This window comes from Ailuropoda melanoleuca, chromosome 3 (assembly GCF_002007445.2).
Source record: "Ailuropoda melanoleuca isolate Jingjing chromosome 3, ASM200744v2, whole genome shotgun sequence".
Taxonomy (NCBI): domain Eukaryota; kingdom Metazoa; phylum Chordata; class Mammalia; order Carnivora; family Ursidae; genus Ailuropoda; species Ailuropoda melanoleuca.
Window position 1 is genome coordinate 80,649,633 of NC_048220.1, and position 14,867 is coordinate 80,664,499.

The 14,867-nt window shown below is 35.1% G+C and overlaps 1 protein-coding gene across 1 annotated transcript in view; it reads right to left on the bottom strand.

The window, feature by feature from the left end:
* Positions 1-1,590, bottom strand: part of TMEM232 (transmembrane protein 232) — a gene marked incomplete at its 5' end in the record, with an annotated part of 218,342 nt that extends 216,752 nt beyond the window's left edge. The window contains 1 exon segment of the mRNA XM_034655649.1: positions 1,463-1,590. Coding sequence (XP_034511540.1) covers positions 1,463-1,590 — 128 coding nt within the window.
* Between the last annotated feature and the right edge of the window lie 13,277 nt (positions 1,591-14,867).

The following is a 14,867-nucleotide window of genomic DNA, read 5'->3' on the forward strand; positions in this document are numbered from 1 at the left end:
ATTTCCAGGAGTTCTGTATGAGGAAAGGCACCACAAAAGCAAAGTTAAAAGACAAGCCACAGACTGAAAGAATTCATAACAAATATTTAAGAATATCAAATATCAATAAGAAAAAACACAAAAATAAATTGGAAAATATTACATAAACAGAGAACTCATAAAAGTATTTCTAACAGTAACAAATATTAAAAGATGCTGAGTCTCATTAGTTATCAAAAATTTCAAAAAATTAGCTATCAGGGAAGTACCACTTATGGCCTATTACAATGATAAGTATGAAGAAGTCTGACAATATCAGGCAATGGCAAAGATGCGGGAGGTGATACTTTCATATACTGGTGAAGACAATGTAAATTGATTGCAATACTCTGGAGGGCAAGAGCATTAAGTAAAATTCAAAAAATGAGGAATAAAAAAATCCCATTCCAAAGAAGCACTTACCCAGGTATACAACGAGAAATATATAAGGATTGTCACTATAGCACTGATTCATTGGCAAAAATTTGGAAAATAAGTAAAATAGGAAGTATTAATTATATTGTCACACTATACAGCCACTAAAATGAATGAAGAAATAATTATCAATAATAAAACATAATTATCAGTATGGACTGAATTAGAAACATAACACTGACTTTTAAAAAAATCAAATCACATCAAAAACTAATGAAATACTATATGGTGACTAACATAACATAATTAAAAAAAATACCATCACTACAGGCACTGAAAAAAAATCAAATCACAGATAAATGAGTTAGATATAATTACATTTATATTTACATGGAAAATGCAATTTTATATTCATGCATATTAAAGAGGAAAAATGAGCTGAAATGATATACACCACAATTATTTTAAGTGGGAAGGCAGGTAGTCAAAGAGCTTCATGTTTATCTGTTGATCTATTCTTTACTAAACAAAAACATTTGAAACCAATGTAACAAATGTCACCATGAAAGTTTTCTTACGTATTCTATAATTCTCTTCATTTTTAAGTTTTTAAAAATTTCTTAAAATCACACACAATTTTTAAATTATCAACAAGCTTTGACCTAGTAACTTCATTTTAGAAACTTAATGCCAAGAAAATAATTTGAAATGCAGAAAGACATTCTATTTTGGCTTAATTTGAAATAGCAAAGAACATAGAAATAACTAAAGTGCTTCACAATAAAGTAGTTATTAAATACTTTCTCATGCATTTCACAGATTATTATGGCAACTTAATAGACATATATAATTATAGGAAAAATGATTATTTTAAAAAGTGTAGAATTCAAAATTTTAGAAATATTACAAATTATGAATCTATTTCTTTAAAAATAGTAAATATATAGATAAACATATTTTAGAACTACATGTGATTTTAAAGAAATTGTTCATAATACTCTGTTCTTTCTAAATTCTACAATGCAATTGGGTCTGCTAGTTTAATAATATGAAAATTCTTCAAACTTACTTTGATTTATTTTTCCTCCTTTTCCTTAAATTTTGGATTTTAAACCTCAAGAGTTTTTCATGATAAGAGGAAGATATCACTCCTAATTTATTAATCATGGGTGATTCGCTAACAGGCATATTCACAGATCATAAACCTAAAGAAAAATATTAAATTTTATGTTAGAATACAAATGCACTTACCGTACCAAATAATACATTACAGGCAAATTCATGATTTGTGGGGAAAAGGGTGGTATGAAGAAAAACCAGGCTTAAGAAAGAAATTACAGTAAGGAAGAATTTAAATTTAAATTTAACATGTCAGACCCAGGAGTCAAACACAACTTTGAGTTGAAAACCCACATTCTTTCTATTATGTTAGTATTAAAAACTTATCCTTTCATATAATATTTAGCCTTTATTATGCTTTAGCTGTTTTATCAGCAAAACCACTGGAAGAACATCATGGCATAGTAGTTAAGAGGATACAATCAAACTGATTTACTTAACTGCTCTGTGCCTCAGTTTCCCCACTTGCACCTCCTTACAGAGTTGCTATAAGATATAAATAGGTCAATATATGTAGATTGGCTAAAATAGAGCTTGGTATATAAGAAGCTTTATGTAGGGGCTTCTGATCATTATTAGATTACTATGCTTTCTGTTTTTTAAAATGACTTGTAAATTTTTTTGTCTTCTTTTTACCAGTTGGATTATGCTTTCTCAGCTTGTCCTCACATCCAGATTTATTTTCCTTTTGAAGTATGCATGAATACCTTTTATGAGTGTAAGACCAAACTAGAAGACACTATTTTTGCTTAGTGCAGTATTTAAATAGCAAAATGAAGTAATCAAATAGGTAGTCAGATTTACATTGAATTATTTTGCACTTAATTTTTAAGCTAGGTAAATTTTAAAACTGATCATTAATTAAGGTTCTAGCAGGAAGCAGACAGCACACTCAAATGGAGTAACTAAATAAAGAGACTCTAAAGAGATGGGCAGAGTTATTCAAATAAAAAAATACAATAAAATAAGATCTGAGATGGTGCCATTCTCAGGGTCTGAACAAGGGGGTGAACCCACCACTCTTGGAACAGAGGGAAAGAACCACCCAGAAAGAATAGCTGTAGGAAACTGGTGTTTATTAAAAAACTTTGGGCTTTGGTCTAGACATGCAGCCCATCAGAGGTTGCCCGCTAAGAGGGAGCCTGGAGAACAGGAATTTTGATCTCACTCTGCTGCCCTCCACTCCAATCACCTGCCTGCACTTCCCATTAACGAAGCAGAAATAGAAGCCAGAGAAGGTATAAGCCAGAGCAGAAAGGGACAGAAAATGGATCTGGAAGGCCAATGGGAAAATATCCAGCACAAAATTGATTATAAATATAAAACATTATTATCTATTGCTATCATTTATAGCAAGATCTGCTTCTAATAATCTGTATCCATTAGAATATAAGTAAATGTATTTTTAAGTCAGCAGCTATACTGGGCTATATATAGGGATGTCATTTAGAGTGGCCTTAATTTTAATATACAATATAAGTTATTCCCAAACAGGACAAATGTACTTAGGAGTTTAATTTTTAACAGTGAACAACATCACATTGGATTCACATCGGACATCGGATATTTCTACCTTAAAAGGAACTCAGGAAAATAATTACAAACAATTATTAATGATGGAGATAAAGTACACATAAGCCCCCAACAATAATGAAGACATAGCAATATTCAAAAGAGTTAATTGATAAATATGGTAACAAATGTTGCAAATTTACTGTTGCTATTATGTTTGACAAATATTTATTGTGAGTCATACAAAATTATGAAGATAAGATGTTTAATTACACAAAGTCTTCAAAAGAAGACAAAAAAGAAACCCACCATTCATAAAACATCATATATTTCAGAAATAGAGTTTAGAAATACAAATTTAAGTCAGACATACTCTAAGATAAGTTACTTTTAAAAATTTAATTCCAAATGACTAGAAAGGAAATAATACAGGCAACGTAAGAAGAAAAATAATTGAAGGGAAATTGAATGGAAAGCAAACTGGTCTTTGTGTGCATGTGTTAGGCATACTGACCTAGAGCTCTTAGCCATTTAGTGATATATTTTATAGGATTGACTACAGTCAGTCATATTTTTTAAGATTTCAAGAAGCTCGGGACTAAGTGTTTGAACTAATTGTTGACGCTCTTTTCCAAAGATCCTGCACACCTGCTGGTACTAGCGGTAAGTATTTGCACCGTCTGCTCAACACGCAAGCTCCACAATACCCTGTTGATGACACTCCCCCAGACTGAGGAGTGCAAAATGTCAACTTGCTGTAGAAGTTTCTGCACGCTTACTCTCTATTTCTGCTTATCGTGGGAGTACCCATCTTGAAAGTAATAGCGCCAGTGCTTAACCAACAGTAGTTTGTTATTCAAATAGTATTTGAATAGCAATGTGATATAGGAGACAGTATGACTCCTGAATGTATTTTATTAGTTAGGATTGCTTTTGACTAAGAGTAAAAGAAACAACAACCAAATAATCTCAAGTTTCTCAAAAGAAAAGATGAATGTCTTCAAAAATGTTTCTCATTGAGATGTTAGAATTAAATCCTACCCTAAAACAAGGTTTAAAATGACTCTCCTTCCCACAAAGATACCTAAGAATAGGGAATCTAAAAATATTACCAACTTTAACAAAATTTTTAGTTTTTTCATAAGAATACTCTTCATTAGGGGGTGCTTGGGTGGCTCAGTTGGTTACGCATCTGACTCTTGATCTCAGGATCATGAGTTCAAGTCCCTCACTGGGCTACACACTGGGCATGGAGCCTACTTAAAAAAAATTTTAAAAAATTTTTTAATTGCCCACTTCAGATAAATACGCAAGGTAAATCTGTGGATTTCTCAGTAGAATCAATTTCTCAGTAGAATCCAAATCCTGAAGCTATCAACAAGGAATTGTTATCATTATTGTTATTCTTATTATTATTATATATACAATAGGGCCTTTTTGCATTGTATTATATACTGTACATAACTGGAGTCACATATACTAACCATTAGTGGAGCCAACACACCAAGGTTCTAACACACTATTTGATAAAAAGTTTTGTTGAACCATTTATTAAAATCTACTAGGGTAATCATTTGTACCATTTTATTCCTTCTCAGGACAGTTACATGCAGGGATGTTGACTGATGAATTGCACAAAAAGGGACAGACAGAGGCATATACCAACCTCTGTAGTAACACCACCTTAAAACAAGAGAAGTAAAATGACAAGAATTTTTATTTTTCTGCTATCACAAACAAGACACATTTCTTTTACTCCACTGAGAAATCACAATCCATTAAATGTAAAGAGATTAGAATGGACTAACTAAATTGGATTATTTCACTTTTACATCATTGTCAAGAAATCGACATTTTTCCTGAATCAGCAAAACACAATGTAAACTTAAAATGAGCTTTTTTATAAATTAAATAGATCTTTAAGATTTAAATACCCTTATATTCTCTGTAGTACCCAAAACACATGGTGCCGACTGAATCTGTGGACTGAAATGAAAACAGAATCTTAAAGGAATAAAAATGATCTTAAGGACTGGGTTACTCTCCTTTTTAAATCAATCTTCCCTCAAATACTGAAATGAAAGGTAAAAAAAAATCATTATTTTTGACAGCCACTATTTCTTAGACCCACCTCTTCATTTGCTCTAATTTTCTTGATTTATACAGCACTCCACCATAGAGGGTGGTCTATAGTAACTCACATTTTCTCTACCACTTTCCAGGGATAGTTTCCTATAATTTAAATAAATTCCACAGATTTACCTTGCATATTTATCTGAAGTGGGCAAAAAGACAGTGTGATTTTACCTTTTATTTACATCAGATATGATTTTTATATTAAATTATATCCACCCCTAAATTTATTCCAGTACAGAACACCCAGTATCTGGAATCTAGTTTTTGTTGTCCCAGCACTGAGATAATCCTCCCAAGGCTGACAGTGATTTCCAGGTAAACAACTCCATGAAGAGTTTTTCAGTACTGATCTTGCCTTATCCTGCTATAGTAACTGACCCTGCCTATCAACCCTTCTAGAAATAAGCATCTTCTTTTTCCACTTATCATGACACTCCACCCTTGGCTTATCTCCCTACTTCTGTGATGCCTCCTTTTCACAATTCTATATGGTATAGTGGGGAACCATGGAAGTGCAGGAATCAACAGCTTACTTTAAATTCTGGCACCAGCACAGATTACATCTGGGTCACTGTGCAAATTACTTAACTGTCAGGTACCTCAGTTTCCTCATCTATACACAGGGATTATAATAGTATCTGGTGATGTGGCCACAAATGAAGGAACGCTGGCACCCATGGAAGCTGAATGAAGCAAGGAACAGATTTTTCCCCTAGAGTCTCTGGAGGAAGTGCACCTCTGCCGACACTGTGATTTATGCCTAGTGAAACTAATTTTGGGCTTCTGGCTTCCAGAATTGTGAGAAAATGAACTTTATGCCATCAAGTTTGTGGTAATTTGTTACAGCAACCACAGGAAACTAACATACAATTCATTGATACCTTCATAAATACAGTAAATGTATTTTTTAAAATATTGATTATTAACTGTAATGGAAAATTAAAATAAAAAGGCTAATTGTTCAAAATAATAGTAATAGTAGTAATAGTATCTCCTGTGAATGGGTCATTACTATTCAGGTGAAGAGTAATACTCATTACTTACTATTTGTTCTTGTATAATATTCTTCTAATTAATCATATAAATGCATCAAGTAATAAACACTTAAGACACAAAATATTATATAATTAATATATCACAATGTATGAACTGAACTGATAATTGTTAAATCTGAGCTAAAAGTAAATGCGGATTAATTTACTAATCTCCCAACTTTTTTGCATGATTGAAGTTTTATATAACATTTTTTAGAGCACTGATTCACACTTACATAGACTTAATCAATTTTTTCTCAGTATTTAATTAAAAGTCACAAGGCCACCATATGTAATATCATATAGACAAATAAATATAAAACAGATTACGTCCAACTAAAAATATTTCTGAATAAACACTATAAAAAAAGTAGTGATATGGAATTCAGTGCCAGTAAAGATGACAAATTAACACAAGCTTTTGGCTCCTGTCTTTAAAAACAACTTTGTAGGGGCGCCTGGGTGGCTCAGTCGGTTAAGCATCTGCCTTCACTCAGGTCAAGATCCCAGGGTCCTGGGATCCAGCCCCATATCAGGCTCCCTGCTCAGTGGGGAGTCTGCTTCTCCCTCTTCCTCTGCTGCTCTCCCTGCTCATGTTGGCTCTCTCTTTCCCTCAAATAAATAAAATCTTTAAGAAAATAAATAAAAATAAAAACAACTTTGTAGGAATAAGAAATTTGAAATCTAAGAAGTTATAGGAGAAAAGTCCTGACTTACGCTGTTGGGGAACAGAAAGGCTATTGTGAACTGGTACATACATAGGTGGAGAAGGACACAGACAACGTGGCTCTAAGAAAATAAATCAGTAAGTCAAGTAGGCAACAAAATAGAAAATCAGCTAAGGTACAGAAGATTTAAACAATATAATTAATATAATGTACCAAACTAAACCAAATCAAATTCTGTATTCAATCAAAGAATATGCATTCTTCCCAAGCACACAAGTATAATTTCTAAAAATTGATCACATTCTAGCCTAGAAAGCAAGTCTTACTATATTACAAAAAGTAGGTAATGTACATAAGTCGATTATATTTCCTGGCATCAAAACATGAATAAGTTAGAAAATTATAATAAAAAGATTAATTAACACTCTATATAGTGGGAAATAGAAAACCAAATTCTCCATCACCTCTGGATCAAAGAAGAAATAACAATGGAATTTCAAAATACTTAGAACTAACTGATAATAAAAACACTGCATACAAAAACATAATAGGATTCTTCTCAGTAATAAAAAGCACACTACTACTACATGCACCAAAAATACATTGGGTAAAAGAAGCCAAACACAAAAGTGTACATACTATATGATTCCAAATGCATGAAGTTTAAGAACAGGCAAACCTATTCCATGGCAATGGTCTGTGGGAGGATGAAGACTTGGGTCTGGAGACTGAATGGAAGGTACAGATGGAAATATTAGATATTGGAGGTGCTAATGTGAGTGTAAATATGTATCAAAACTCAATATAGCAGACCACATTTTTTCAAAATGATACAACAATATCTCCCATACTGTCTGTTGTTCAGCAGTGTGGCCTTGTCACTCCCTCGAGAGATGGGGTCTAAGTTACTCTCCCCCATGAATCTGGGCCTAACATAGTAACTTGCTGGACTGACAGGATGTGGAAAAAGTAAGACTGTGGCACAATGAAACTAGACCATAATAAAGCCTCACTGTTCCCTTCTACGTCTAAGGATGTTCTCTCAGAGTCCAGCCACCGTGATGGGAGGCCAACATCTCATGGAAAGCCATGCATAAGAGCTCTGGTTGTTAGCTCCTGCTGAGTATCCAGTCAGGCCCCCACAGACAGCAAGCAGCAACTGCCAGCCATGTCAGTGAGCCATTTTGGACATCCAACCTAGCCAAGCCTTTGGATGACTAGAGCCTCAGCTGACATCGAACTGAAATTACAGGAGAGACCCCAAATGAGAGTTACCCAATTTGTGTATAATCAACTCCAGGACCATGAGAGTTGATTTTTAAAAAATTATTTAAGCCACTAAGTTTTCGAATGGTTGTGACCAGAAATAGATACCCAGAAGAGTCATTGAGTTGTATAATGAACATTCACGCATTTCACTATATGCAAATTTTACCTCAATAAAAATAAGATTGTAAAGGAATATATTATATTAGAATTAAATTTACTGACAAAAAACAGAAGTAAAAATGACAATGGCTCAGACAAGATAGAAGTGTATTTCTCTGATGTTAAACATTTTTTTAACTCCAAAGCTAGACAATTTGGGATCTGTTTGGCAGCTTCACACCCAAAAGAAACAAAGGCTGCATCTAAATCTTGTTTTCATGGTCATTGTCAGGCCTCACCTTGCTTCGGGTTTTTCACTGGCTTGTGTAGCATCAAAATAATGGGGATGCAGTATTTGTCACTATGTTGTACTGATTCCCATCTTCAAAGGAGCTCTGTTAATCAAGCCTCCTTCTAATCCCTTCTGCCATTCTCCTAAATCAGGACACCATTACCTTTGTCCTAGACTAATACCATAACTTCTTATCTCCCAGCCTCCTTCTGATCTCTCTTCCTCTAGCCTCATCTTTTACATGACTGCCAGGGTAACTTTTCCAAATATAGATCTCCTGATCATTACACCCTCTTCCCCCAGACCCCCTCTCCTGTTTAAAACCCTTTAATATAGCCCTAGTGCCAAAAATAAAATCCAAACTCAGACTAGGGAATATTCAGATTGCTGGAGCATAAAGTTTGAGTATATGGATTTTATTGACATCAACTGTTTTTTTTAAAATAGCTAATTATTTTATCTGCCACTGCAAAATTAAATTATATGTCTCAGTTATAAATCTTAATTCAGACATTTTGTACAAAATATGATGGGAATTGGATTATCTCATCCGTTCTGGGGTCCTACGCTTATATTAAAAACAACCAATTGGTCTATTTTACCAAGTGGCATGAGGGGAAAAGTAAAGAGCTATAAAACCATGTCCCTCTTGGAAATGGTTAAAAGACTAAAAATGTTTAGTTTGTAAAAGAGAAGTATGAGTTACAGAGTACCATGGATGCCTCTTAAATGATGGTTTTATATATTTTAAGAACTCTCCTTTTTGGTTTGTACTTCTCAATTTAAGGAGATCTATATCTATCTATCTATCTATCTATCTATCTATCTATCTATCTATCCATCCTTTCTTCCTTTCTTGCCTGAATTCCTCCAAAGCAGAAAGTTAAAACTGCCTTTAGTCTCTGGCTCCACCCCCTCTTAAAAAAGCAAAAACAAAAAATTAACCTCACTGAAGGAGATGACACTGGGTGCCCTGTAAGGAGGAAAAAAGCTTTGGGGATTGTGGAGAGAGATATTTCCTGGAAGGTAACAGAGGTCATTCAGAGCCATCCCCCTTCTTGTAGCAGCATCCCCTGGAGGTGACCGTACCGCAGAAGAAATGTCTGTGTACTGCATCTTGAGAGATTGGATCCCACAGCATAACAGAGGCATAAAAATCTTCTCCTGGCCTCATTGTGATACCAGAAGGTATATCAAAACAGAGAGGACCACACAGATGTGACAATTGCCCCAATGCCCCATGGTGACTCTCCAATGTTTTCATGATGTGTAAGTATCTAGGACCTTTGTATAACCCCAGGGCTGGGGCAAGACTAAACAAAACTAAGACTGAATATCTCACCAGTCAAGCACAACAGAGGGTTGGAGTATACATAGTCAATTTAAGCAGAGTACAGAAATATTTCTTGCAATACATAAGTCCATTTACTATGATTCATAACTAGTACATGTATTTTAACTTTGTAGTAGCAAGTAAAATAATCATTTGCAATTAATATGAAATAGAGATATTCAAGATACTGAAAGCTGAAGCATTTAAAGTATTTACAAATAATTTACAAAGCCTTGGGCAATGAGGAAAATGAACTAAAAAGTACCATTAAAGTTTAAACAGGAACTACTTTCATTCATCACTCATCAATAACTTATTTACTAACTTATTCAGAAAAATTGCAATGATCTAATACTTAAATAATAAAGTCTTATTCTGACTGAAATATCTTAAATCTCTTTAGCTCCCTGTGAAAGGATTTGAATCTAAAATGTAACCAGAGGATATGGAATGGAGAATCTCACACATACACCATCAGGCAAATGAAACTCAAGAAATGAGAGACCGATTCCCCTGTAAATGCCTGGGTTTCAGAATATGGGAACTTATTTCCCCACCAATGAACATGCACCAAGAATCTTTCCCCATCCTCAAGCAAATGAACTTACTGCTTGGCTCTGGTTGGATTTCCCCCTTCTTTGTACTCTTTTCCCATAAATATAGTCTACCCCAACCTTCAACAAATCTGCCTGTAGTTTACTATAGTTTGTGTTTCCCAAATTGCAATTCCTCTACTATTCCTGAATAAACTCAATTTCTGCTTATTTGAGCTTGCCTCAGTTTACCTCTTTATTTAGGTTGATATTCATCATAGGAAGCAATCTGACTTTGATATAAACTACTAATGTGATCAATGGTCTGTGAAGAAGTTGCAAAAACGGATGTAATTGTCCATGAATTCTTTTATTGAGTTTATGTTTATGCCAGTACTTTTTACTCATTTGCAACATTCAACGGAGAAGATAAAATAAAGAAAACTACACACACACACACACACACGCACCACACACACTAACATATAAACTAAAAACAGAAGAATGTTTTTGACCATTTTATATTTAGCACTGTCAAACAATACTCACGTTATTCATTGTAAGTGGTTGCCAGTTAGGGAATTCAATTTGGTTCAGTTTCCATGAAAATAAAAGTGCTAATGATGTCTGAGCTTCCTGTATTTGAAAGATAATTAAAATATGGTCCCTTCCTCAAGAAATTATAATCTGGAGAAAAAAAGACGGGCCTATAAACCAACATTATCACATTTCAAGATGCTGAATTCCATGATAGGACTCCGGGTAATTTTAGGAGGAAAAAATTACCCAAGAAAAATATTTGGTCAGTATGACATTCTATGAATATATGCCAAGATCTAGAAAACAGTGACATTTCAATTTAAATATGAATAGATATGTTTTCCACCTATCTGTCTCTTAATAGAATTCTTTCTCTATTTTGGTCCTGAGTTCAAATAATGTAAGTATCTTTACCTAATGAGCAAAATATTCAAAAATTGAAAGTACTTAACACAATAGAATTCTTTGCAGCCCCAAACTATGAAATAATATGGTGGTCTTTAATTGTTCTTTTAGTAACTTAAAACAAGCATAAATTAAAAATTTTAGGTCATTCCTGAAGGAGCAAAAAGATCATTAGTTAAGAAACAGGAATCAAAGAAATAATGGAGGGGTGCCTGGGTGGCTCAGTCATTTAAGCATCTGACTTCGGCTCAGGTCATGATCTCTGTTCCATGTAAGATGGAACTCCGCACCAGACTCCCCACTCAGTGAGGAGTCTGTTTGTCCCTTCACCCTCCCCCTACTTGTGCGTGTTCTTTCCCTCAAATAACTAAAATCTGAAAGAAAGAAAGAAAGAAAGAAAGAAAGAAAGAAAGAAAGAAAGAAAGAAAGAAAAGAAGGAAAGAAAGAAAGAAAGAAAGAAAGAAAGAAAGAAAGAAAGAAAGAAAGAAAGAAAGAAAGAAAGAAAAAAGAAAAGAAAAGAAAATATCTGCATACAAAAAAAAAAAAGCCGGGGTGGGGGGGTGCAATTTCACAAACTACAGACAGACTTGAAGACTGAACAGCAAAGCAAGGAGGGTTCTGAATTAAAGCTTGCCAGGAGGACAAGCAAATCCAGTCCAGAGAAAATAAGAGTTTCCCCATTGATCGCAAAAGAAAGTTAGCACACCTCCTTCAGTCTCCCCAGAAAAAAAGCCATTTCCCTATGAAATGACCTGGTAGCTGATTCCCCACCTTCTCCCTCCCTACCCTCGCGGGAGTGTCCACACTGGACTGCTGAGATTCTTCGGAGGGGCGGGGATGGTGGGCCTGCGCTTCGGGCGCGAGCAGCGGAAGCTCCTTCCAACAGCCAGAGCTACGGAATCCGAGACCGAAGCTCAGCGCTCGCATTTGTGGGTCTTAGTGGGGCTCCCGGCCGCCCCCATGGTGAACGTGGCAGCATGAGCTCTCAAACCCTCGGAAGCAGGACTCACCAAGGTTCTCGAGGTCGCCGGGGAAGGAGGCTCGTTGCTAAGGACGCCGTGGGAGTCCGTAAGAGCCCGAAGGTTGCTCTTTTAGCGACTGGGCTTAGCCAATCAGGACCTGTAAATGCAATTCCACATTCGCTGCCCCTCCTTCACTACATTTGCCTTCAGTTTCCAAGGAGTAGATGCAATGACCTTTACTAGCTTTAAAATACAATCATACAGCACACAGTAATGATTCGTTTTAAATACTGTACATACATTGGATACGCAGCCAGCAGCTCCAGCGAGAAGAGGCTTGGCAGTCTTCTGGTTAAAGGCTGAGGTGGCTCCTCAACCTTTAAATGCCTCCTCCAAAATTTTGCCAGTCCCCTCCCCATCTAAATATAAAAAATAAAAACAACATGATTGCTATATAAAGGTAGCAATGTCTTCTAATCAAATTGCTGTTTCTAAGCGCCTTTTACATAGACTATCTAAAGCTGCCAACGTCCTCTGCAGTTAGGATAGTGGGTAAACAAAACATCCACAGTGTTCTGTATGTACTAAGCACAAGAGGGAGAATTTAAACACAAAAGAATGCCTGCTTTTTAAAGATAGGATCCTATAAAATTAAATTCCTATAAAATTCCTACCTACCAATGGGTGAGGAACTTCAACTGTTCTACAAATGTTCACAAATGTTTCAATGGAAACATACAGAACAGTGGAAACAATATGGAAGAGCAATTCTCATCAAATTCAAAGCTAATGTGCAGGTATTGTCCGAGTGAAATAACTGCCTTAAAAATATTAAGAACTTCAAAAGAGAATTTAACTCATGTCAACTTGAAATACATCAATCCTGAATTATTTCTGTTCATAATAAGCACCAAATAAGTCTTCTGATTTTTTAGCATATTTTGATATTTAAAACAGAAATTATTGGTCCAAACCCACACAATGTACAACACCAAGAATGAACTTTAATATACTACAGATTTTGGGTGATTATGATGTGTTAGCGGAACTATCAACTGTGATAAATGACTACTCTGGTTGAGGATGTTGATAATCAGGAAGGCTATGCATGCGTGGGGTCAGAGAGTGTATGGAAGATCTCTGTACCCTCCTCTTAATTTTGCTATGAACCTAAAACTGCTCTAAAAATAATAATACTCTTTTTTAAAAAAAATAATTAACTCTAAAAAATGATGAAGTTTTGAAAAACAGATATTACAATATCAGATCCCAGGCTTCTCTGAAACACACTCTTCCTAGTAGATCAGTAAGTTGAGAGTAAGAATAAAAGTGAAATCAAGAAACACTATAAAAGATATATTTTTAGAAAGCAAATCTTAGAGTGCCAACCCACATAGAATGTGTTCCAAAAAGAGAACAAAGATAGAAATAATAATAAAGAATAGTAGGTCTCAAAAAAAAAATTTGAGACAGCAAATCAAGAGTGCTTACCATATTCCAGCCATAGCAACATTTTTCTAGATATGAGACAAGGAAACAAAAGCAAAAATAAACTATTGGGACTTCATCAAAATAAAAACCTTCTGCACAGTAAAGGAAACAATCAACAAAAAAACAAAAGATAACCTATAAATGGGAGAATATATATGCAAATGACAGATCTGATAAAGGGTTAGTAGTATTTTGCTACATGCAAAAGAATGAAACTTGACCACTCTCTCACACCATACACAAAAATAAACTCCAAATGGATGAAAGACCTCAATGTGAGACAGGAATCCATCAAAATTCTAGAGGAGAACATAGGCAACAACTTCTATGACATCGGCCAGAGCAACCTTTTTCACGACACATCTCCAAAGGCAAGAGAAATAAAAGATAAAATGAACTTATGGGACTTTATCAGGATAAAGAGCTTCTGCACAGCCAAGGAAACAGTCAAAAAAACTAAGAGACAGCCCACGGAATGGGAGAATATATTTGCAAAGGACACCACAGATAAAGGACTGGTATCCAAGATCTACAAAGAACTTCTCAAACTCAATACACGAGAAACAAATAAACAAATCATAAAATGGGCAGAAGATATGAACAGACACTTTTCCAATGAAGACATACAAATGGCTAACAGACACATGAAAAAATGTTCAAAATCATTAGCCATCAGGGAAATTCAAATCAAAACCACACTGAGATACCACCTTACGCCAGTTAGAATGGCAAAGATAGACAAGGCAAGAAACAACAATTGTTGGAGAGGATGTGGAGAAAGGGGATCCCTCCTACATTGTTGGTGGGAATGCAAGTTGGTACAGCCACTCTGGAAAACAGTGTGGAGGTCCCTTAAAAAGTTAAAAATTGAACTACCCTATGACCCAGCCATTGCACTACTGGGTGTTTACCCCAAAGATACAGACGTAGTAAAGAGAAGGGCCATATGCACCCCAATGTTCATAGCTGCATTGTCCACAATAGCCAAATCATGGAAGGAGCCGAGATGCCCTTCAACAGATGACTGGATTAAGAAGCTGTGGTCCATATATACAATGGAATATTACTCAGCTATCAGAAA